This window comes from Nansenia antarctica (assembly GCF_963989245.1).
Source record: "Nansenia antarctica genome assembly, chromosome: 11".
NCBI classification, from domain to species: Eukaryota; Metazoa; Chordata; class Actinopteri; order Argentiniformes; family Microstomatidae; genus Nansenia; species Nansenia antarctica.
Genome location: NC_137681.1, coordinates 32791233 through 32817850, shown reverse-complemented (window position 1 = coordinate 32817850; position 26618 = coordinate 32791233). Strand labels below are relative to the sequence as shown.

Below are 26618 nucleotides of genomic sequence, written 5' to 3'. Positions count from 1 at the left end.
TTCTACCTCCCCCAGCCTCTCCTTGTGTTCTACCTCCCCCAGCCTCCCCTGGTGTTCTACCTCCCCCAGCCTCCCCTGGTGTTCTACCTCCCCCAGCCTCCCCTGGTGTTCTACCTCCCCCAGCCTCCCCTGGTGTTCTACCTCCCCCAGCCTCTCCTTGTGTTCTACCTCCCCCAGCCTCCCCTGGTGTTCTACCTCCCCCAGCCTCTCCTGGTGTTCTACCTCCCCCAGCCTCCCCAGGTGTTCTACCTCCCCCAGCCTCCCCTGGTGTTCTACCTCCCCCAGCCTCTCCTTGTGTTCTACCTCCCCCAGCCTCCCCTGGTGTTCTACCTCCCCCAGCCTCCCCTGGTGTTCTACCTCCCCCAGCCTCCCCTGGTGTTCTACCTCCCCCAGCCTCCCCTGGTGTTCTACCTCCCCCAGCCTCCCCTGGTGTTCTACCTCCCCCAGCCTCTCCTGGTGTTCTACCTCCCCCAGCCTCCCCTGGTGTTCTACCTCCCCCAGTGTTCTACCTCCCCCAGCCTCCCCTGGTGTTCTACCTCCCCCAGCCTCCCCTGGTGTTCTACCTCCCCCAGCCTCTCCTGGTGTTCTACCTCCCCCAGTGTTCTACCTCCCCCAGCCTCTCCTGGTGTTCTACCTCCCCCAGCCTCTCCTGGTGTTCTACCTCCCCCAGTGTTCTACCTCCCCCAGCCTCTCCTGGTGTTCTACCTCCCCCAGCCTCCCCTGGTGTTCTACCTCCCCCAGCCTCCCCTGGTGTTCTACCTCCCCCAGCCTCCCCTGGTGTTCTACCTCCCCCAGTGTTCTACCTCCCCCAGCCTCTCCTGGTGTTCTACCTCCCCCAGCCTCCCCTGGTGTTCTTCCTCCCCCAGTGAGCTCTATTTCTCTCCCAGCCCAGGACTCAAACAGCCCTTTTTGATATTATATCTCATCAAGGTTTTGATGAGTAGCCTAGCTAACCCACAGTAGCAGAGTCCTATAATAGTGCTGGGTCTGGGCTCGAACGAAAGTCAGCTCTCAAGGAACCAGGAAGGGTATTCCATCGACGTCGCTAAAGGTCAATCCAGGCTTATTTTGATCAATCCCGCAAGATTTACAAAAGAATCCAGCCTAATTTTGAGAACTCTTGCGAGACTTATCAAAATAAGCCTGGATCTTTCCTTTAGCAACGTTGATGGAATACCCCCCTGGTTAGTAGCCATTGTCGTCGTAGGCAAGGTGGTATCTTGCGGACCTTGTGGGCCTGTCGTTGAAGGTAGACGCTGCCTCTACCTGACCACTGATCCAGGGTGAGGGTTAAGTCTGGATTTTCGCCCCCCAAATGGTTAGGGTTAGAACCGCGGGGACGCTGATTCCTCACAGACAAACTTCCACCTCGAGCAGCCTCGTGTCTGTCCACCATTTAGTTTTTCCGTTACATAACCGAAACCTCCGCCGCTGCCGTCGCCCCTGGTTACATAACCGAAGCCGTCGCCCCTGGTTACATAACCGAAGCCTCCGCCGCCGTCGCCCCTGGTTTTACTACCCTCCCCGTTTTCCCGCCCTTTTCCAGCCGGCTATGTGGAGCACAGCGTGATGCTGACGCCCTCCCCTATCCAGCAGGCGGGGAACAGCTCCTGGGTGAAGGCGCAGTGGAAGGCGTGCAGCCGGGCCTGGCCGTCTCCGTAGTAGGTCAGCGTGCCCGCCTCGTAGTCCAGCAGCATGCCGATGCGCCGCTGCAGCTGCGGGGGTCCCGCCACCACCACCTCCCTGCGGCCGGCGTGCCAGGCGCTCAGCTGACGCTCGTCCAACTGCAGACTCCAGGACAGCTCGTTCATCCCCACCATGCACCTCTTCCCCTTCTCCTTCCGGGGGATGCCCTCGTACGTCACCTGGGAGGAGGGGGGAAACAGGATGTGATGTCAGTAGCATCCAGAGCAGCGCTGCTAGGATCCTGATGAGGGTGCGCAAATATGATCACATCACCCCCATCCTCAAATCACTTCACTGGCTCACTCAGAATTGAGTTCACGGTCTCCCTCCTCACCCACCAGTGCATCCATGGAACTGCCCCCCCCCCCCTACCTCAAGGAACTCCTCCATACCCCTCAGACCTCCTCACGCTCCCTCCGCTCTGCTGCCACCAACCTCCTCAAGACCCCCAGGACCAAGCTCCGCACCATGGGGGATCGGGCTTTCTGCTGGGCTGCTCCCAGGCTGTGGAATGCTCTCCCTGACCACCTAAGGGCACCACAGACTGTGGATGCTTTTAAATGAGGCCTTAAAACCTGCCTTTTTAATAGAGCCTTTTATTTAGCCTTTTTAAATTTAAATCTTTATTGTTTTATTATTTTTATCTTTCTTCTTGTTTTTAATCTGTAGCACTTTGAGATTTCAAATAAAATGTATTATTATTATTATGTAATGTTGTTATTTCAGTATTTACCCACATGCTCCTGCTATTTAACCCCTTACCATTCGTGTATGATTAGCCTAAAACACCTAGCCATTGTATACCCAAAGTCAATTGGAAGCTGTTCTGGAACCATCTGGAGTAATGCATGGGGTTGGTCTCCTTTGGAAGGTAACACTCTGAAGTTTGTTCCTCAAGAGTAACAATGACTAAGTGGCACTGGCATTGAGAAATACATAATACATAAAAAGTTTGAACACACTGAAATAAACGGTTTTTTAAAAATCATTTTCACCTAAATATATTTTTTGTAATGTAAACAAACCTTGTATAATGTTGTCAGAATGTTAGCGATCGGTGGTCAACTATAAGGCTTTATTGGTGAGTTTGATCAAATCTGTCAATGTAGTGTGTTTGTTATTATTAGTCATGTATTATTACTTGTATATAAAAACACTAGAAGCGATAAGACTCCTGGGCCCCCAGCCCAGCTATGCCTACAGTCTACATTCACATCTATGGCTCTCACCCCCAGGTAGGCCCAGGGCTATGGTTCTGGTTCTTACCCCTAGGTAGGCCCAGGGCTATGGTTCTGGTTCTTACCCCCAGGTAGGCCCAGGGCTATGGTTCTGGTTCTTACCCCCAGGTAGGCCCAGGGCTATGGTTCTGGTTCTTACCCCCAGGTAGGCCCAGGGCTATGGTTATGGTTCTGGTTCTTACCCCCAGGTAGGCCCAGGGCTTGGACACCTCCAGTTCCCAGTAGTGGCGCCCCCTGGTGAAGCCCTGGAAGCACAGCACCTGCCAGGTGTGGTCGAAGCGGGCCTCGTGGACCGGCACCGGGCGTGGCCCCGACGTCAGGTGCTCCGCCCGCCGGTTCTCCTGGGAGAGGAGGAGGTGCACGTTGGCCGTGCGGGGGTCAAAGGTCAGGGAGCAGCGGTCTGCGTGGGGGAGGAGAAGGGAAGATGTTGACATGAGGGAGGACATAGATGGTCTGCTAGACTGTGTCACAGACTATATCAAGTTCTGCGAGGAGAGCATCGTCCCCATTAAAAAGGTACGGTGCTTTCCTAACAACAAGCCGTGGATAAATGGGAACATCAAGAACCTTCTGAAAAGGAAGAGGAGGCTGTTTAAGGCAGGGGACACTGAGGGAGCCAGGGCCACTCAGAAGGAGGTGAAGAAGGAGCTGAGAGCAGCCAAAGAGGAATACAGGAGGAAATTGGAGGGCGGGCTAGTGGCCCACAGCTCAAAGGAGGTGTGGAAGGGTTTCAAGAAGATCACGGGCCACAAGCAGCCACATACTGTGGTGGAGGGGACCCGAGAGCAGGCGGATGACCTGAACTGCTTCTTTAACAGGTTTGACCAACCATCCCCCTGTCACCCCCCACAGCCCTCTCCTCCCCTCTCCAATGTACCGCACCCCTGGCAACAGTAGCCCCCACTCCCCCTGACCCCCTCACACCCCAGCAGCAATTGCCTCCCCTTACCAACACCAGGAGCCAGGGAGCATGCTTCACACCTGGAGACACCGGTACTCACAGCTTTATAACATCTGAGCAGGTGAGAAGGCAGCTCTCCAGGGTGAATGTGAACAAGTCCAGAGGTCCAGACAACATCAACCCCAGGGTTCTGAAGGTGTGTGCTGCAGAGCTGGAGGACACATTCCAACATCTCTTCAGTCTATCTCTAAGACTGAGGAGGGTGCCACAGCTCTGGAAGACCTCTTGCATCGTCCCAGTGCCAAAGAAGGGACGGCCCAGCACCCCAAACGACTACAGACCTGTCGCCCTGACACCACAGGTCATGAAGATCCTGGAGAGGCTAGTGCTGCAACACCTTAAGCCCCAGGTGAAGGACTTCCTGGACCCCCGGCAGTTTGCATACCAGGAGAGCATGGGGGTGGAGGATGCCATCATTTACATGCTGCACAGGGCCTACACACACCTGGAGAGGCCACAGAGCATGGTGAGGACCATGTTCTTCGACTTCTCCAGTGCATTTAACACTATCAAGCCATCACTGCTGGCTGACAAACTAGCAGTGATGTGTGTGGAGGACTCCCTGACGGCTTGGATCCACAACTACCTCACAGACAGGCGTCAGTATGTGAGACTGCAGGGCTGTCAGTCTGAGGTGGTGGTGTGCAACACCGGTGCCCCCCAGGGAACTGTTCTGTCACCCTTTCTCTTCACCCTCTATACCTCCGACTTCCAGTTTAGCTCCGACCAGTGCCACCTGCAGAAGTTTTCGGATGACTCCTCTATCGTCGGTTACATCACAGATGACAGGGATGAGGAGTACAGGGCCCTGGTGGAGAGCTTTGTGCAGTGGTGCGACACCAACTACCTTTTGCTTAACACCAGCAAAACAAAGGAGTTGGTGGTGGATTTTAGGAGGAAGAGAAGGACCCCAGCCCCCATCACCATCAAGGGGGTGGAAGTCGAGAGGGTGGACTCCTACAGGTACCTGGGAGTACAAATTAATAACAAACTGGACTGGACTGACAACACCGAGGCTCTTCTCAGGAAAGGGCAGAGCAGACTGTTTTTCCTGAGAAGGCTGAGGTCTTTCGGTGTCTGCAACAAGCTGCTGCAAATGTTTTATCAGTCGGTGGTTGCCAGCGTTCTGTTCTTCGCCGTGGCCTGCTGGGGTGGAAACATCTGTGCCAGGGATGCTGCGAAGCTAAACAAACTGGTGAAGAAGGCCAGCTCTGTGGTGGGGACCGGGCTGGACAGCCTAGAGGTGGTGGCAGAACAGAGGATGGGGAAAAAACTGGCGGCCATGCTGGCCAATCCCTCCCACCCGATGTACTGCGAGCTGGCGGGGATGAGGAGCAAGTTCAGCCACAGATTTGTTCTCCCCCGTCAAAGTACAAAAATATTTGGACAGTCCTTTGTTCCAGCTGCACTCCGACTCTACAACCAGGCCCTGCAGGGTGGGGGAGACCTGGAGCTGGAACTTTTGGAACTTTTTACTTATTGAGCCTGCACTGTTTTATGTATTTTATTGAATGTTTTCTGTTTTCTGTATTGAATGTTTTCTGCCCTAACTGAGCTGTTTGACAACAACATTTCCCCATTGGGGACAATAAAGGTTTTCAATCAATCAATCAATGATTGAAGAGAGTCTCTCTCTCTCTCTCTCTCTCTCTCTCTCTCTCTCTGTCTGTCTGTCTGTCTGTCTGTCTCTCTCCCTCTCCTCTCCCTCCTGCCCCCTCTCCTCCTGTGTTTAGGTGAGCTATGGAAGCAGCTTACAGGCGTTGAGGCCCTCCTTCCCTGCAGGGTGGCAGGGGGCCGCGGGGCTGGGGACCACGGCCAGGACAGGACGCTTATCCTGGGGGGAACCTGGGGGAAGGAGAGAGGGAAGGCGTTAGAGCACAGACACTGACCAGAGAAAAAGAGGAGAGGACACTGACCAGAGAAAGAGAGAGAAGGAGAGAGAGAGAAGGAGAGAGAGACAGATAGAAAGAAAGAGAGACAGAGAGAGACAGACAGACAGACAGAGGGACAGAGAGAGGCAGAGAGAGAGAGAGACAGAGAGAGAGAGGGAGAGAAGGAGATGAGTACACATCCACCCCCTCTCTCTCTCTCTCTCTCTCTCTCTCTCTCTCTCTCTCTCTCTCTCTAGTCCAGAGCGTAGGCGTGGGTCCAGGGTGGTTACCTTGCTGGTCCTGGCCCACGGCGGTGCTGACAGCCTTCTCCAGGTCCTCTGCCACCAGCTTGGAGGCCCGGGTCAGGACCTCGGTGACCCCGCTCAGCCGCTCCTGCAGGGTGGGGGTCACCTCCACCTGGATGGGCTTCAGACGGGGGACCTCCACCAGCCTGGACTCCTGCAGCAGGATAACACACATTAACATGGATCAGAGTAGAGTAGAGTAGATCAGAGTAGATCAGAGTAGAGTAGAGCAGAGTAGATCAGAGTAGAGTAGAGTAGAGCAGAGTAGAGTAGATCAGAGTAGATCAGAGTAGAGTAGAGCAGAGTAGATCAGAGTAGAGTAGAGTAGAGCAGAGTAGAGTAGATCAGAGTAGATCAGAGTAGAGCAGAGCAGAGTAGATCAGAGTAGAGTAGATCAGAGTAGAGTGGAGTAGAGTAGAGCAGAGCAGAGTAGAGTAGAGTAGATCAGAGTAGAGTAGATCAGAGTAGAGTAGAGCAGAGTAGATCAGAGTAGGAGGAGCAGAGTAGAGTAGAGTAGAGTACAGTACAGTAGAGTAGATCAGAGTAGAGTAGAGCAGAGTAGATCAGAGTAGAGTAGAGCAGAGTAGATCAGAGTAGAGTAGATCAGAGTAGAGTAGAGCAGAGTAGAGCAGAGTAGAGTAGAGTAGAGCAGAGTAGAGCAGAGTAGAGTAGAGCAGAGTAGAGTAGATCAGAGCAGAGTAGAGTACAGTAGATCAGAGTAGAGTAGATCAGAGTAGAGTAGAGCAGAGTAGATCAGAGTAGAGTAGATCAGAGTAGAGTAGAGTAGAGCAGAGTACAGTACAGTAGAGTAGATCAGAGTAGAGTACAGTAGAGTATATTATATTAGAGTAGATCAGAGTAGAGTATATTAGAGTAGAGCAGAGTAGAGTAGAGTAGAGCAGAGTAGAGTATATTAGAGTAGAGCAGAGTAGATCAGAGTAGAGTAAAGTAGAGTAGAGCAGAGTAGATCAGAGTAGAGTAAAGTAGAGCAGATCAGAGTAGAGTAGGGTATAGTACAGTAGATCAGAGTAGAGTAGAGCAGAGTAGATCAGAGTAGAGTAGATCAGAGTAGAGCAGAGTAGAGTAGATCAGAGTAGAGTAGAGTAGAGCAGATCAGAGTAGAGTAGATCAGAGTAGAGCAGAGTAGAGTACAGTAGAGTAGATCAGAGTAGAGTACAGTAGAGTATATTATATTAGAGTAGATCAGAGTAGAGTATATTAGAGTAGATCAGAGTAGAGTAGAGCAGAGTAGAGTATATTATATTAGAGTAGATCAGAGTAGAGTATATTAGAGTAGAGCAGAGTAGAGCAGAGCAGAGTAGAGTAGATCAGAGTAGAGCAGAGTAGAGCAGAGTAGAGTAGAGCAGAGTAGAGCAGAGCAGAGTAGAGTAGAGTAGAACAGAGTAGAGTAGAACAGAGCAGAGTAGAGTAGATCAGAGTAGAGTAGAGCAGAGTAGAGCAGAGTAGAGTAGAGCAGAGTAGAGTATATTATATTAGAGTAGATCAGAGTAGAGTAGAGTAGATCAGAGCAGAGTAGAGTAGAGTAGAGCAGAGTAGAGTAGAGTAGATCAGAGTAGAGCAGAGTAGATCAGAGTAGAGTAGATCAGAGTATATTATATTAGAGTAGATCAGAGTAGAGTATATTATATTAGAGTAGAGCAGAGTAGAGCAGAGCAGAGTAGAGTATATTAGAGCAGAGTAGATCAGAGTAGAGTAAAGTAGAGCAGAGTAGAGTAGATTAGAGTAGAGTAGAGTAGAGTAGAGCAGAGTAGATCAGAGTAGAGTAGATCAGAGTAGAGTAGATCAGAGTAGATCAGAGTAGAGTAGATCAGAGTAGAGTATATTAGAGTAGAGCAGAGTAGATCAGAGTAGAGTAGAGTAGAGCAGAGCAGAGTAGAGCAGAGTAGAGTAGATCAGAGTAGAGTATATTAGAGTAGAGCAGAGTAGAGCAGAGTAGAGTAGATCAGAGTAGAGTAGAGTAGAGAAGAGCAGAGTAGAGCAGAGTAGATCAGAGTAGAGCAGAGTAGAGTAGAACAGAGTAGAGCAGAGCAGGGTAGAGTAGAGCAGAGCAGAGTAGAGTAGAGCAGAGTAGAGTAGAGCAGAGTAGAGCAGAGTAGAGTAGAGTAGATCAGAGTAGAGCAGAGTAGAGTAGATCAGAGTAGAGTAGAGCAGAGTAGAGTAGAGCAGAGTAGAGTAGAGCAGAGAAGATCAGAGTAGAGTAGAGTAGATCAGAGTAGAGTAGATCAGAGTAGAGTAGAGTATATTATATTAGAGTAGATCAGAGTAGAGTATATTATATTAGAGTAGAGCAGAGTAGAGTAGATCAGAGTAGAGCAGAGTAGAGTAGATCAGAGTAGAGCAGAGCAGAGTAGATCAGAGTAGAGTACAGTAGAGTATATTATATTAGAGTAGATCAGAGTAGAGTATATTACAGTAGATCAGAGCAGAGCAGAGTAGAGTAGATCAGAGTAGAGTAGATCAGAGTAGAGCAGAGTAGATCAGAGTAGAGTACAGTAGAGTAGAGTAGAGTACAGTAGATCAGAGTAGAGTAGAGTAGAGTACAGTAGAGTAGATTATATTAGAGTAGATCAGAGTAGAGTATATTAGAGTAGAGCAGAGTAGAGTACAGTAGATCAGAGTAGAGTAGATCAGAGTAGAGTATATTAGAGTAGAGCAGAGTAGAGTAGATTAGAGTAGAGCAGAGTAGAGTAGAGTAGAGTAGATCAGAGTAGAGTAGAGTACAGTAGAGTATATTAGATCAGAGTAGAGTAGAGCAGAGTAGAGTAGAGCAGAGTAGCGTAGAGTAGATCAGAGTAGAGTAGAGCAGAGTACAGCACAGTAGAGTACAGCAGAATAGAGTAGAGTAGAGTAGAGCAGAATAGAGTAGAGTAGAGCAGAATAGAGTAGAGTAGAGTAGAGTAGAATAGAGTAGAGTACAGTAGAGTAGAGCAGAATAGAGTAGAGTAGATCAGAGTTGAGTAGAGTAGAGCAGAGTAGAGTAGAGTAGAGCAGAGTAGAGTAGATTAGAGTAGAGCAGAGCAGAGTAGAGTAGAGTACAGTAGAGTAGATCAGAGTAGAGTACAGTAGAGTAGATCAGAGTAGAGTAGATCAGAGTAGAGTACAGTAGAGTAGATCAGAGTAGAGTAGAGTACAGTAGAGTATATTGTATTAGAGTAGATCAGAGTAGAGTATATTAGAGTAGATCAGAGTAGAGCAGAGTGGAGTAGAGTAGATCAGAGTAGATCAGAGTAGAGTAGAGTACAGTAGAGTATATTATATTAGAGTAGATCAGAGTAGAGTATATTAGATCAGAGTAGAGCAGAGTAGAGTAAAGTAGAGCAGAGTAGAGTAAAGTAGAGCAGAGTAGAGTAGATCAGAGTAGAGTAGAGCAGAGTAGATCAGAGTAGAGTACAGTAGAGTAGATCAGAGTAGAGTATATTATATTAGAGTAGATCAGAGTAGAGTAGATCAGAGTAGAGTAGATCAGATTAGAGCAGAGTAGATAAGAGCAGAGTAGATCAGAGTAGAGTAGAGTAGAGCAGAGTAGATCAGAGTAGAGTAGAGTAGATCAGAGTAGAGCAGAGTAGAGCAGATCAGAGTAGAGTAGATTAGAGTAGAGCAGAGTAGATCAGAGTAGAGTAGAGTAGAGCAGAGTAGATCAGAGTAGAGTAGAGTAGATCAGAGTAGAGCAGAGTAGAGTAGAGCAGATCAGAGTAGAGTACAGTAGAGTAGATCAGAGTAGAGTAGAGTAGATCAGAGTAGAGTAGATTATATTAGAGTAGATCAGAGTAGAGTATATTAGAGTAGAGTAGATCAGAGTAGAGTAGACCAGAGTAGAGTACAGTAGAGTATATTATATTAGAGTAGATCAGAGTAGAGTAGAGTAGATCAGAGTAGAGTATATTAGAGTAGAAGAGAGTAGAGTAGAGTAGATTAGAGTAGAAGAGAGTAGAGTAGATTAGAGTAGAGTAGAGTAGAGTAGAATGGAGTAGAATAGAGTAGATTAGAGTAGATTCAACTTTATTGTCATTGCAGAGTACAAGTACTATACATCGAAATGCAGTTTAGCATCTAACCAGAAGTGTAAATAGTGATATAGTGCAAAACATGAGAATGTAGACAAAATAGGATGCGTACAGTTATGATGTGATATGTACAGTTACGGTAGATATGTACAGTTAAGGTAGCTATGTACAGTTAAGGTAGCTATGTACAGTTAAGGTAGATATGTACAGTTAAGGTAGCTATGTACAGTTAAGGTAGCTATGTACAGGTAAGGTAGCTATGTACAGTTAAGGTAGATATGTACAGTTAAGGTAGATATGTACAGTTATGGTAGCTATGTACAGGTAAGGTAGATATGTACAGTTAAGGTAGATATGTACAGTTAAGGTAGATATGTACAGTTATGGTAGCTATGTACAGGTAAGGTAGATATGTACAGTTAAGGTAGATATGTACAGTTAAGGTAGATATGTACAGTTAAGGTAGATATGTACAGTTAAGGTAGCTATGTACAGTTAAGGTAGCTATGTACAGTTATGTACAGTTAAGGTAGATATGTACAGTTAAGGTAGATATGTACAGTTATGGTAGATATGTACAGGTAAGGTAGCTATGTACAGTTAAGGTAGCTATGTACAGTTAAGGTAGCTATGTACAGTTATGGTAGCTATGTACAGTTAAGGTAGCTATGTACAGTTAAGGTAGATATGTACAGTTAAGGTAGCTATGTACAGTTAAGGTAGCTATGTACAGTTGTTTTTTATTTTATTTTAACCTTTATTTAACCAGGCAAACATGTAATAACAAATTCTTATTTGCAAATGCAGCCTGACCAAAAAGCAATGGCTCTTTGGGGGGGGGGGGGGGGGGGGGGATGGGAACTTATATAGCGCCTTTATCCAAAGCGCTTTACAACGGCCTCTCATTCACCCATTCACACACACATTCACACACCAATGGCGGTAAGCTACCATGCAAGGCGCTCACTGGGAGGAATTTGGGGTTCAGTGTCTTGCCCAAGGACACTTCGACATGTGGCCAGCCGGGGCTCGAACCGCCGATCTGCCAACCTTGCGATCATTAGACGGCGGCTCTACCTCCTGAGCCACAGCCCCCTATGAGGCCTACCTGTATGAGCTGGGTGTCAGGCAGGGCTGCTAGGAGACCTACCTGTATAAGGCCTACCTGTATGAGGTCTACCTGTATGAGACCTACCTGTATGAGGTCTACCTGTATGAGACCTACCTGTATGAGGTCTACCTGTATGAGGTCTACCTGTATGAGGTCTACCTGTATGAGGTCTACCTGTAGGAGACCTACCTGTATGAGGTCTACCTGTATGAGACCTACCTGTAGGAGACCTACCTGTATGAGACCTACCTGTATGAGGTCTACCTGTATGAGGTCTACCTGTATGAGACCTACCTGTATGAGGTCTACCTGTATGAGGTCTACCTGTATGAGACCTACCTGTATGAGGTCTACCTGTATGAGACCTACCTGTATGAGACCTACCTGTATGAGGTCTACCTGTATGAGACCTACCTGTATGAGGTCTACCTGTATGAGGTCTACCTGTATGAGACCTACCTGTATGAGGTCTACCTGTATGAGGTCTACCTGTATGAGACCTACCTGTATGAGACCTACCTGTATGAGACCTACCTGTATGAGGTCTACCTGTATGAGGTCTACCTGTATGAGACCTACCTGTATGAGACCTACCTGTATGAGGTCTACCTGTATGAGGTCTACCTGTATGAGGTCTACCTGTATGAGACCTACCTGTATGAGACCTACCTGTATGAGGTCTACCTGTATGAGGTCTACCTGTATGAGGTCTACCTGTATGAGGTCTACCTGTATGAGACCTACCTGTATGAGGTCTACCTGTATGAGACCTACCTGTATGAGGTCTACCTGTATGAGACCTACCTGTATGAGGTCTACCTGTATGAGGTCTACCTGTATGAGACCTACCTGTATGAGGTCTACCTGTATGAGGTCTACCTGTATGAGACCTACCTGTATGAGACCTACCTGTATGAGGTCTACCTGTATGAGACCTACCTGTATGAGACCTACCTGTATGAGGTCTACCTGTATGAGGTCTACCTGTATGAGGTCTACCTGTATGAGGTCTACCTGTATGAGGTCTACCTGTATGAGGTCTACCTGTATGAGGTCTACCTGTATGAGACCTACCTGTATGAGGTCTACCTGTATGAGGTCCACCTGTATGAGACCTACCTGTATGAGACCTACCTGTATGAGGTCTACCTGTATGAGACCTACCTGTATGAGGTCTACCTGTATGAGGTCTACCTGTATGAGACCTACCTGTATGAGACCTACCTGTATGAGACCTACCTGTATGAGGTCTACCTGTATGAGACCTACCTGTATGAGACCTACCTGTATGAGGTCTACCTGTATGAGGTCTACCTGTATGAGGTCTACCTGTATGAGACCTACCTGTATGAGACCTACCTGTATGAGACCTACCTGTATGAGGTCCACCTGTATGAGACCTACCTGTATGAGGTCTACCTGTATGAGGTCCACCTGTATGAGACCTACCTGTATGAGACTAGGGCTGGGTTCAAAAAATCGATTTCCCGATTCTGAATCGATCTTCATTAAATGAGCGATTATCGATTCATAAATCCCGAGATCGATCTTCTTCTTTTTTCTTTTCTTTTTTTTTTTTTGCTTGCAGCTTCAACCCGCAACGAGATCTCGTGGCCAGATCTCGCGCTACAAGAATTTATCATATCTCACGCAACGTGAGGTCTCAACACTAAAATCTAAAAACATGGCAGGGACACTCAAGTCACCACCAGGCTTAAAGTCAGATGTCTGGGTGCATTTTGGATTTTAAAAATGTGACGATAGAGATGAGCTGGACAAAAGCAAAGTCATATGTAAATAAAAAGTACATTCATGTAACTGCTTTGGAGTCAATTCATTGATATGTTTAACAATGCTACATATTATAGGGTTCCTTGAACCATTTATAGCATTAGTTCGGAGAATCTCTTTCATATTCAAGCAAAAAATGTATATTGTAACTAGATCGAATCGGAATCGAATCGAATCGAATCGGGAGCTGTGAATCGGAATCGAATCGTTTTGGGAAATCAGTGGCGATACCCAGCCCTATATGAGACCTACCTGTATGAGGTCTACCTGTATGAGACCTACCTGTATGAGACCTACCTGTATGAGACCTACCTGTATGAGACCTACCTGTATGAGGTCTACCTGTATGAGGTCTACCTGTATGAGGTCTACCTGTATGAGACCTACCTGTATGAGGTCTACCTGTATGAGACCTACCTGTATGAGCTGGGTGTCAGGCAGAGTGCGCAGGGCGGCGATGTGTCCCTGGCTCTCTCTGACCTGCTGAGCCCGCTCCTGCAGCTCGGCCAGCCGGGCCTGGGCCTGGGAGAGGACCGCCTCCGTCTCCTGCTGGATGAAACGCTCCGTGGAGTCCTGCTTCTCCGCCAGCACCTTCAGCAGCATGCTGAACTTGGCGCTTACCCAGTGGGACGTCTGTTGTAGGGTCACCTAGAGGCACGGGAGGGAGATGTTAGGTCACCTAGAGGCACGGGAGGGAGATGTTAGGTCAACTAGAGGCACGGGAGGGAGATGTTAGGTCAACTAGAGGCACGGGAGGGAGATGTTAGGTCAACTAGAGGCACGGGAGGGAGATGTTAGGTCAACTAGAGGCACGGGAGGGAGATGTTAGGTCACCTAGAGGCACGGGAGGGAGATGTTAGGTCACCTAGAGGCACGGGAGGGAGATGTTAGGTCACCTAGAGGCACGGGAGGGAGATGTTAGGTCAACTAGAGGCACGGGAGGGAGATGTTAGGTCACCTAGAGGCATGGGAGGGAGATGTTAGGTCAACTAGAGGCATGGGAGGGAGATGTTAGGTCACCTAGAGGCACGGGAGGGAGATGTTAGGTCACCTAGAGGCATGGGAGGGAGATGTTAGGTCAACTAGAGGCATGGGAGGGAGATGTTAGGTCAACTAGAGGCATGGGAGGGAGATGTTAGGTCAACTACGTAGAGGCACGGGAGGGAGATGTTAGGTCAACTAGAGGCACGGGAGGGAGATGTTAGGTCAACTAGAGGCACGGGAGGGAGATGTTAGGTCAACTAGAGGCATGGGAGGGAGATATTAGGTCAACTAGAGGCATGGGAGGGAGATGTTAGGTCAACTAGAGGCATGGGAGGGAGATGTTAGGTCAACTAGAGGCATGGGAGGGAGATGTTAGGTCAACTAGAGGCATGGGAGGGAGATGTTAGGTCACCTAGAGGCACGGGAGGGAGATGTTAGGTCACCTAGAGGCATGGGAGGGAGATATTAGGTCAACTAGAGGCATGGGAGGGAGATGTTAGGTCAACTAGAGGCATGGGAGGGAGATGTTAGGTCAACTAGAGGCATGGGAGGGAGATGTTAGGTCAACTAGAGGCATGGGAGGGAGATGTTAGGTGAACTAGAGGCATGGGAGGGAGATGTTAGGTCAACTGAAGGCAGGGGAGGGAGATGTTAGGTCAACTGAAGGCACGGGAGGAAGATGTTAGGTCACGTGTCGTGGCGTGTAATAAACTAAGGACACAGTGTTGTATGTATGGGGTATTGAATTGGGGGGGGGTAAGACCCTGCGACATACCAGCGTCATGTCCAGGGGGGGTGTACTTCTGCTTCTGCCCCCTAAGTGCCGTTAGGCTCCAGAACCATCGGTTCTCAAGGCTGCTTACTTACTTACAGTGTTGTATGTCCTGTGTAACATGGTGTAACTACAGTGTTGTATGTCCTGTGTAACATGGTGTAACTACAGTGTTGTATGTCCTGTGTAACATGGTGTAACTACAGTGTTGTATGTCCTGTGTAACATGGTGTAACTACAGTGTTGTATGTCCTGTGTAACATGGTGTAACTACAGTGTTGTATGTCCTGTGTAACATGGTGTAACTACAGTGTTGTATGTCCTGTGTAACATGGTGTAACTACAGTGTTGTATATCCTGTGTAACATGGTGTAACTACAGTGTGAATACATGTGTTTAGTGTCACTTCACCTTGGCTTTGGCCAGATTCTCCGTCAGCTCAGCGATGCTCCTCTCTGTCTCCTCCATGCGTAGCCCCAGGTCCATACTCTTGCTCCTCAACAGCAACTGTTACCACAGAATCACAACATAACAACTGTTACCACACAGTCACAACATAACAACTGTTACCACACAGTCACAACATAACAACTGTTACCACACAGCCACAACATAACAACTGTTACCACACAGTCACAACATAACAACTGTTACCACACAGTCACAACATAACAACTGTTACCACACAGCCACAACATAACAACTGTTACCACACAGTCACAACATAACAACTGTTACCACACAGTCACAACATAACAGCTGTTACCACACAGTCACAACATAACAACTGTTACCACACAGAATCACAACATAACAACTGTTACCACACAGTCACAACATAACAACTGTTACCACAGAATCACAACATAACAACTGTTACCACACAGCCACAACATAACAACTGTTACCACACAGTCACAACATAACAACTGTTACCACACAGTCACAACATAACAACTGTTACCACACTAGGGCTGCAACAACGAATCGATTAAATCGATAATAATCGATAACGAAAATCGTTGGCGACGAATGCCATTATCGATTCGTCGTTTTTTTTTTTTTTTTTTTTTTTTTTTTCGGGTTTTGTTTCCATAACAAACCTACTTCCTGTTGACGCACGCCACGCTGTCTTGCGGCCGGTGTAGGCATCGCGAATCATAGCGAATCATAGCGCTACCTATGGCCGGAAAGGGTAGAACCTATGACTGTCCTATGACTGTCTGCTGTCAGGACATGCTAGTGAGTTAGCTAGCAGGGTTAGCTCGCTGCTGCCGCTAGCTGACTGTCACTACGCTGCTCGTCCAGCTGTAGTCTGCGTAGCTGTGCTGAGAACCAGAGCACTAACTATGTTTCTATAGAGGAGGGTTACACTAACTATGTTTCTATAGAGGAGGGTTACAGCTAACTTCCTATTGTTTTATTATATAAGTTCTGCTGGGCTCAGCCCTTCCATGGTCTCCTGCTCTCCATGCAAATGCAGAGTGAGGCACTGACTGTCGCCTAGCCTATTGTATGGAGTGAGAGGACACATTGCATTGTTTTGGAGCATATCTGTTATATAAAAACATTAGTGTCTTGTCTGTAGCCTATATTGCACTTTGGGTTACTGACCTTTACATTAAGCAAAGTTATTACCTAAAACAATGCATGTATTGAGCTAGAGTTCAACTACTTTATTGAAACAATCTACCGCCATAGTCCATGGCCTGTTGTTAAACTTATTTGATGTAGCAAAGCCTTTTTTATTTATATTATTTTTTATTTTTTTATTAATACTTATTCATTTTGCACATGTATATGTATAGGCCTGGCTGATTTAGAAAACATAAAATACAATTTGCAAAATAAATATAAAAAAAAAAAAAAACTTTTTTTAAAATCTTTTCCCCCCGCTTTTTGTGTATCCGATTAATCGATTAATCGATAAGATAATCGGCAGATTAATCGATTATCAAAATAATCGTTAGTTGCAGCCCACACAGTCACAACATAACAACTGTTACCACACAGTCACAACATAACAACTGTTACCACACAGTCACAACATAACAACTGTTACCACACAGCCACAACATAACAACTGTTACCACACAGTCACAACATAACAACTGTTACCACAGAATCACAACATAACAACTGTTACCACACAGCCACAACATAACAACTGTTACCACAGAATCACAACATAACAACTGTTACCACACAGTCACAACATAACAACTGTTACCACAGAATCACAACATAGCAACTGTTACCACACAGTCACAACATAACAACTGTTACCACACAGCCACAACATAACAACTGTTACCACACAGTCACAACATAACAACTGTTACCACACAGCCACAACATAACAACTGTTACCACACAGCCACAACATAACAACTGTTACCACACAGTCACAACATAACAACTGTTACCACACAGTCACAACATAACAACTGTTACCACACAGTCACAACATAACAACTGTTACCACAGAATCACAACATAGCAACTGTTACCACACAGTCACAACATAACAACTGTTACCACACAGCCACAACATAACAACTGTTACCACAGAATCACAACATAACAACTGTTACCACACAGTCACAACATAACAACTGTTACCACACAGCCACAACATAACAACTGTTACCACACAGTCACAACATAACAACTGTTACCACACAGCCACAACATAACAACTGTTACCACACAGCCACAACATAACAACTGTTACCACACAGCCACAACATAACAACTGTTACCACACAGTCACAACATAACAACTGTTACCACACAGCCACAACATAACAACTGTTACCACAGAATCACAACATAACAACTGTTACCACACAGCCACAACATAACAACTGTTACCACACAGTCACAACATAACAACTGTTACCACAGAATCACAACATTACAACTGTTACCACAGAATCACAACATAACAACTGTTACCACACAGTCACAACATAACAACTGTTACCACAGAATCACAACATAACAACTGTTACCACACAGCCACAACATAACAACTGTTACCACACAGCCACAACATAACAACTGTTACCACACAGTCACAACATAACAACTATTACCACAGAATCACAACATTACAACTGGGCCCTGTTCCTACAACGCTGATTAAATCAGATCTGGGTTTAAATCAGATCCGGGCTCTAATTTCAGCTTGCATTCCGTTCCATCAATGTGGCTCAAATAATTTGCTGCTTGGTTGCTATGCAACCAATCCTTCTGAACAAACCTGGTAGCGACCAGGTTTACGGGCTGGTTTAGGTAATACGTGCGTCAAAAATGTCTCACAGGCGGAAACTACATCCCGAACGAAAGTGTCTTTTAGGAAATATTAGTTCCCACTTTTTACGAGATAGATAGATAGATAGTTTGATTGTGTAATAGATAGATAATTTGATATTTTGAAAGTGTAGCCAGCTAGAGGTCCGAAGGTTTCCGGTTCGATACTTGATTATTATTTTTATTATTTTTATTTTTTTTACATTAAACCGAAGCCTTCATGCAAATCGATTTACAATATATCTGTCTAAGTGTATCATCTATCCATCAGTAATCATAAGGAAAATAATCTATGCCAAATCCAGGGTCCAGTTAGAAGAACATCATTTACTACTCAGAAAGGCTTCAAACACCATTGTAATCGTGTCAGTTCTTGTAAGTTAGCCTACACCATCATTTTACAGCCTACATACCTTTTTAGATTAGATTTTAGATTAGATTCAGACAACGAAGTGCAGTAAAAAGTGTGTCAGAAGAGGGATTTGAACCACCGTCTTAAAATGACGAATTAATACCATGGCAGCTGTCAATACCACTATGCCATCGTGACAATATGACTGTATGTAGCCTGCTGCTGATATCACCACAGTAGTAAATATTCATTTATTAAAATATGAACATATATGAACCTACGCATTTAATCGGTCAGCAATTTCTTGCCAAACCATTTTCCTCGCCTTGTTAATTAATAGCCGCTGCGCAGGCTAGTATCTTCATTTCGACAGTCGGCTCTTCTGGGCTCTTTATGTCTGTGTGCACACGCCCAAATCGAGTATTTCCAAACCGGTGTTCTGCACACTGATGACACAAGGCTGATCCTCGTTCGAGGAAACACTTGAGGCTTGAATCCCAATCACGAGTTGCCTGAACTTTTAATTTAATCGCCGATATACTAATCCAACGTACGTGGAATAGCCCCCTGTTACCACAGAATTACAACATAACAACTGTTACCACACAGCCACAACATAACAACTGTTACCACACAGCCACAACATAACAACTGTTACCACACAGTCACAACATAACAACTGTTACCACACAGTCACAACATAACAACTGTTACCACACAGTCACAACATAACAACTGTTACCACACAGTCACAACATAACAACTGTTACCACACAGCCACAACATAACAACTGTTACCACACAGTCACAACATAACAACTGTTACCACACAGCCACAACATAACAGTGAGTCTGAATGATAGGAAGCCATGTTAGAATTCAACTTCACACAATGTTTTGAAGCGATTTACGATCCGGGGCCTCCAAAACATTTTCTATTGATTAGGCAAAGGTAGGTTTGAGGGGGGGGGGTCTACTAGTACTACCCTGTCTAGGTACTGGACGGAAACACTGATCCGCATACAACATCCACAGCACACAGCATACTCCCCCCACTGCACTAACAATACTTTATGACTACCTGACTACCTGGTCACCACCTACCTGAACTCTAGACTACTCCACTGTGAAGAGAAATAAAGTCTCACTTCACTTCACTTCGCACCATATTGCAGTCACACCGTATGACAGTGTGTCACATCGCACTGCAACCTGCACAGCGTTGTTGCTGTAGTATTTTGTTTACAATAAGAATGTTGATATGCTGATTCCTGTTCTGCTGCTTTCACCTATTCTCTCTGACGCTATCGTTGATTGTTGTCCATACCCAGCTTATTCTTTATATCCTGCTTATTCTATTATTGATTTTGTACATCTTTTTGTATTTCCACTTCTTCTAATTATTGATTTTGGATGTCTACTGCAATGCCAATGCCTAATTGAACCTGTACCCAGGAATTGTACTCCTTGTATCTGTACATTGATGTAATAAAAGCAATAGACCTATCGTTAAGCCACGGCCCCTTTGAAAACTCGGACAAACAAACAACGCTCGCTCAAATTCTTCACTGACAGTGACTGACTGACTCACCGTGATTGAATGACATTCAATGACTTACAATGGCGGGAGTTCAAATTTCTGATTTACCACAGCAAGTAATAGACATGTTTTTTTTAAAAAAGATGACAAGAATATTTAGTCTAGAAGCTTTTCACCATCAGATATTAGCGAGTTGTTTGTCAGAGTTTTCGGACCTGTAGTGACCTGTAGTATTTTGGGGGCGTGGCTTAGCAATAGGTCTATTATTTATTTTTATTTTTTTGATTTTATCCCTTTTTCACCCAATTTGGTATCCAATTGAACCCAACCTAGCATCCAATTATCCCCTGCCTATTGCGTAGGATCCGCCGCACGACCCCGTGGCCGGCAGCCCCAGAGGAGATCACCAGGCAGACTAGCTGACTGGCTCTTCGAGCCCAGCACCGTTATTCCGGCACCCCGGGGGCGCTGTTGCGCGACGGATCCTTGTCCGGAAATAGTCCTATACCGCCCTCTGGAGCGGCCGCTCAATATGCCGCTCCCTGTGTGCCTCGGCCATATCCGGATCTGGCGAGACCGGGATTCGATCCCAGTCCCCGGTGGGCAGCTTGCACTAGTGGCTAGTGCTTAGACCGCTACGCCACCGCGGGGCACTGCAATAGGTCTATTCTGACACGGTCTGATACTCGCCTCTCTGTTCTCCCTCTCCACCTCCAGCAGCACCTGCCTGTGGTCCTTACACTCCGCCAGGGCGCACTCACAGCACACGCACAGGTTGTCCCTCTGGCAGTAGTACACCAGGGGCTTACTGTGGCGCTCGCACAGCTCCAGAGGGGCGGTCCTGGTGCTCTCGCCCCGCATCACAGGGGCGGCCGTGTCTCTACCGGACGGGCCGGTGGCGCTGGTGGCGCTGGCCTCAGCCAGGACAGAGAGGGAGACGTTCCGTTTGAGGACGGGACGGGTGGCGAACTTCTCGTTGCAGTTGGGGCACTGAGGCCCGATGTCGGCCTTGCTCTTAGCGTCCCAGTGGGCCGTGATGCAGTCCCGGCAGAAGGTGTGACCGCACGGGAGGGTGGCGGGGAACCGGAACCGGTCCAGACAGATGGCACAGGACAAGTTTGGGTTATCCATCCCTGCAGGTTATGGTTGTGTAACAGCACACACCTTCAGATCTGTAGGGAGATGAGGAGAGAGGTGAGGATCTCTCGGAGCTAAATAAAATAAAGAATAAAAGTGTCATGCTGTATGAGACAATGTAGAAGTGGACATTTATGTTGATGACACAATACTACCTAGCCAGTAGCCCCCCCCCACACACACACACACACACACACGCACACGCGCACACACACGCGCGCGCGCGCACGCGCGCACACACACACGCACAGCACAGCTTAGCTTAGCTTAGTTTAGCTAGCTACTGTACATAGACAGCTGACTAACAGATGGAGATATGAGCTCAGTTCTAATAAAGGCAGCACGTTTACAACAGAGGGTTAGGGTTAGGTGGAGGGTCCTCACCAGGTCAGGACATGGATGTATAATGGATGTAGGGCATCTGTCAGCTGGGATGCTGCCTCGCCACAATGATGAAGCTCCATCTTCTTCTTCTTCTTCTTCTTCTTCTTCTTCTTCTTTTTATTTGATTGGCGGTTGGCAACCAGCTTAAGGTGCATTACCGCCACCTACTGGACTGTGTGGCGCATTACCACCCCCTACCGGACTGTGTGGAACGTTAGCTTGACAGGGGGGGAAATGTAAATGAAAGATATAAACAAAATGGTGGGGAGGGGTAGAGTTAAATCCTACCTATCAATCCTGTTTCTTTCAAATATTTAATTATTTACTTTAACTGTGTTTCCAAGTAAGTTCCCTACAGTAAACCTTAACTTAACCTTCTGAATTGCTGTTTTCAGGAGCTTTCTCTGTTCTTCATATTTTCCACATTCCAGCAGCACATGCTGAACAGATTCCGGGTTATTGCAGTGTGCACAAATGCCGTTTGGGTGTTTTCCTATTCTGTAAAGTGTGTCATTCAACCCAGTATGACCTATCCTGAGCCGGGATATCACTGTCTCTTCTTTCCGGTTCCTGCCCATCCTACTTCCTATTCCGACTTTCTTTTGAATGTTAAACAAATGCCTTCCTGTTTCATTTCTGTTCCAGTTTTCTTGCCATAGTTCCTGCATGTGTATTTTAATGATTGATTTTACCTCAGCTTTACTAAGTGGAATATCCATTTCTATTGTTTGTGACTTAATTGATTGCTTAGCTAATATATCCGCATCTTCATTTCCTTCTACCCCTACATGAGCAGGAACCCAAACAAAGCAAACAGTGATGTATCCATACTATATATTACATACATTAAATGATGGATCTTGAAAACAATATCCTGTCTGCATGATTTCAACGATCTGATACTTGACAGTGCTGCCCAACTGTGACGCGATCTGGTGGAATGACCAAAGAGGGGGCAAAGTCATTTTCCTGTTTTTTACATATGCTTAAACTACAGATTGTAAGCTTTCAAATGATGTGTCATACATAGACATCGGGAAAAAATGTAAGACAACATGAGTATTTGAAACTTGTTAACCCTGAAAACTAAATCCTGAGGAAACGGCTTTCAAAGATTTGGGACTTTTTCACACCTTCACACCGGCAGGTAATGGGCGGTAACAATAGCTGGTCAACCCCACCCCCAACCACTCCCCCTCTAGATTGACAGCTATCAGCTGTCAATACTGGTCACTGGGTCAGACAGCTATAGTTATACAGCTATAACATTATTACCTAGCAAGGTATTACCTAAGCTAATTACCCAGCTTATTATTATTTATGGTTGTTGTAACTGTTATTGTTAGTCTTTTAATGATACAAAAAAGTCTTCAATCAGAATCAGAATTTATTTTACAGTACACAAGAATAAAAATATTTCGCTTTGGTTCTTCAACAAGGTACATAGTCACAATAATAAGTAATAAAGTGATAAGTATAAGTGATGGTAGTCGCACTACAGCAGAACAATGGTGCGACAAGCTGTGCAAAGTACAATCAGTGTGCAAACATTAGTGTTAGTCACTGGGTCAGATAGACTTTTCAAAGAGAAGTTTACAGTACTTAGCTAGATATTGCCATCTACCCCCAGTTTACTTAATTTGATTAGCAATCCTTCCTTCCACAACATATCATAAGCTTTCTCAACATCGAAAAAGACAGCTAACACCATTTCTTTGTTAGTTTGAGCTTTCCTAATTTCTGACTCAAGACGTAAAATGGAATCCATAGTATTTCTTCCTCTACGGAACCCACTTTGAAAAGGAGAGAACAACTCTTTACTTTCTAAATAGTATGTTAGCCTTTCTGTAATCATTCGCTCCATAGTTTTCCCTAACTGTGATGTAAGTGCTATTGGTCTATAGCTTGATGGATCTGATGGGTCTTTACCTGGTTTTAAAATAGGTACAATGATTGAGTGTTTCCATTTGTTTGGAATTTTACCTGATTCCCACACTTTATTAAACAACTTTAATACTAAATCTAATGCATGATCCTTCATATGAGCTAACATACTATAGCAAATACCATCCTTCCCTGGTGATGATTGCCTCCTCACATTTACAGCCCTTTTTAATTCAAGCAATGTAAAAGGTAAATCTAAACTATCCCTTGTTGCACTCTTCTTTACATTAACATCTATATTCTGAGCAAGAATTGTATCCCTACGGTGTCTAGCATTTACTGTTAAATTTCCTGAACTGTGAACTTTCACTAGTGTTTCTGCCAGAAGTTCTGCCTTATCTTTATTACTGACTGCTGATTTATTGCTACCTGTCAACACTGGTAATAGTAACGGCGGATTTCCTGGAGAAATACAGCATTGACAAGGACATCGCCAGGCTACCGGGAGAGCACTGGTTCACAGTCCCCTCCCTGAGGCGGAAACGCCGGCGGCGAGATCGTAAGAAAAGGCGAGGCCGTCGGGGAGGCCTGCTAGCAAGGCTGAGGAGAAGCCCAAACAAACCAGCATTGCCAAGCATTTTCCTCTCTAACGTCAGATCCCTGACGAACAAGATGGATGAACTGAGACTACAGGTGGCCAAAAACAACATCGTTGGGGATAGCTGTGTGATTATTCTGACCGAAACCTGGCTAAATGACAACATTGTGGACGCTACTGTTAGCTTAGAGGGGCGCACGCTACATCGCGCTGACCGAACGGAGCTTAGCGGGAAGTCAAGAGGAGGTGGGATCATAATATCGACGAAGGATAGCTGGTGCTTAAACACGAAAACTGTAAGTAGCCACTGCTCCCCAGACCTGGAATACTTGACTGTTAAATGCCGACCCACATACCTCCCTAGGGAGTTTAACGCGGTGCTAATTACATGTGTGTATATAGCGCCTAGCGCAGACAGCAAAGTAGCACTGGCGCGTCTATATGAAGTCATTAGTAGCCAACAAAGCACTGATCCACAGGCTATTCACATCATAGCGGGGGACTTTAATCATGTCGACCTGAAGGCTGTACTACCCAAGTTCTATCAGCATGTAAAATGTGCAACGAGAGGAGAAAAAACACTGGATAAGGTATACACCAACATCAAACGTGCTTACAAGGCTAGTCCGCTAGCTCATCTAGGCATGTCTGACCATGTGTCAATCCTCCTGATCCCTGCATACACTACAATGGGGAAAAGTGCTCCCATCACCACTAAGACTGTCAGAACCTGGCCAGAAGGGTCCGCTCCACTGCAGATCTGCCTAAATGACACCCTATGGCAGGAATATGAGCATGAGGACCTGGAACAGTACACGTCGTCGGTTCTGAACCACATAGTGAACTGCACCAACTCAGTCACCGTGGACAAACGGGTCCGGGTCTACCCCAACACGAAGCCATGGATGACTGGGAAGGTCCAAAAACTGATAAATGAGAGGGACAACGCCTTCTTCGCAGGGAAGCGCACACCGCTGTACAGCTCCACCAGGGCCAACCTAAAGCGCGGCATCAAAGCGGCCAAGGCAGAGCACAGAGAGAAGATTGAGGAATGCCTCCTGAGCAACGACTCCAGGCGGATGTGGCAGGGGGTTCAGCAGATGACAAACTTCAGAGCCAACAGGCTCACAGCCGCAGAGGACGACCCCCTGCTGGCGGGAAAGCTGAACACCTTCTACGCCCGGTTCGACGAGGGGCGAACGGAGGTAACCACAACACAAACACCACTCTCTCCAGCTCTCAGCAGCCTCACCCTCACAGAGCATGAGGTGAGACGCGTACTGAAGGCGGTGGACCCCAGGAAAGCCTCGGGGCCGGATGGCGTCCTGGGACGGGTGCTGAGAGACTGCGCCGACCAGCTGGCCGGGGTTTTCACCAACATCTTTAACCAGTCCCTGTCCCAGGCCACCATCCCACCCTGCCTGAAAACCTCAACTATCATCCCAGTCCCGAAGAAAAGCATGGTGAGCTGCCTAAACGACTACCGCCCGGTGGCACTCACACCAATCATCATGAAGTGCTTCGAGAAACTAGTCCGGGCCCACATACTCACACGCCTCCCGCCCAACCTGGATCCATACCAGTTCGCCTACAGAGCCCACAGGTCCACAGAGGACGCCATAGCGACGACTCTCCACGCCACTCTATCCCACCTGGAGAGGGGAAACAGCTACGCGAGACTGCTCTTCGTGGACTTCAGCTCCGCCTTCAACACCATCCTTCCAGACAGGCTAGTGACCAAACTACTAGACCTGGGTCTATCACACTCTATATGTGCGTGGATCAAGGACTTCCTGACCGACCGCCCCCAGAGGGTGCGGGTGGGCCCCCACACCTCCACAGCCCTCAGCCTCAGCACTGGGTCCCCCCAGGGCTGCGTGCTAAGCCCCATCCTCTACAACCTCTACACCCACGACTTCACCCCCGTCCACCCCAGCAACTACATCGTAAAGTTTGCAGACGACACCACCGTGGTGGGATGTATCTCGGGGGGGGACGAGGCGGCGTACAGGGATGAGGTAGAGCAACTGAGCAAGCTGTGCAAGGTTAACAACCTGCTGCTAAACAAGTCAATGACCCAGGAATTCATCGTAGACTTCAGGAGGAAAAAGTCCGAGATCCAGCCCCTGCTCATCGACGGAGAGAGCGTGGAGAGAGTCTCAACCCTCCGATTCCTGGGACATCACATGCGGGATGACCTGGCCTGGAAGGACAACACAAAAGGCACCATCAAGAGGGCACAACAGCGGCTATACACCCTGAGATGCCTCAGGAAAGAACACAACAAGCAGGAGATACTGGTGGCCTTCTACCACGGCGCAGTGGAGAGCATCCTCACCTACGGCATCTGCAACTTCCACAGCTGCACAACAGCGGAGAGAAACGCGCTACAGAGAGTCGTGAGAACAGCACAGAAGATCACCGGCGCCCCCCTCCCCTCTCTGGAGGAGCTGTACAACACACGCTGTCTCAGGAGGGCCTCCAAGATCTCCAGGGACCCGACCCACCCTGGGCACGTACACTTTGTCAGGCTGCCCTCGAACAGGAGGTACAGGACCCCGGCCGCTAAGACAAACAGACTGAAGGACTGCTTCTACCACAGGGCCGTCAAGGCCCTGAACACAGAAAAGGCCTAAGTTCTGGGCCCAGGACAGTCCGGACGGA

General features: G+C 47.0%; 1 protein-coding gene across 1 annotated transcript; it reads right to left on the bottom strand.

The window, feature by feature from the left end:
* Positions 1-1550: 1550 nt before the first annotated feature.
* On the bottom strand, positions 1551-21082 carry trim65 (tripartite motif containing 65; the record flags this gene model as incomplete). Its single annotated transcript, XM_080541979.1, has 7 exons — positions 1551-1865; positions 3107-3324; positions 5641-5730; positions 6047-6215; positions 13406-13636; positions 15156-15251; positions 20642-21082. The coding sequence occupies 7 exons, from the start codon at positions 21080-21082 to the stop codon at positions 1551-1553; spliced, it is 1560 nt and encodes a 519-aa protein (XP_080398105.1).
* Between the last annotated feature and the right edge of the window lie 5536 nt (positions 21083-26618).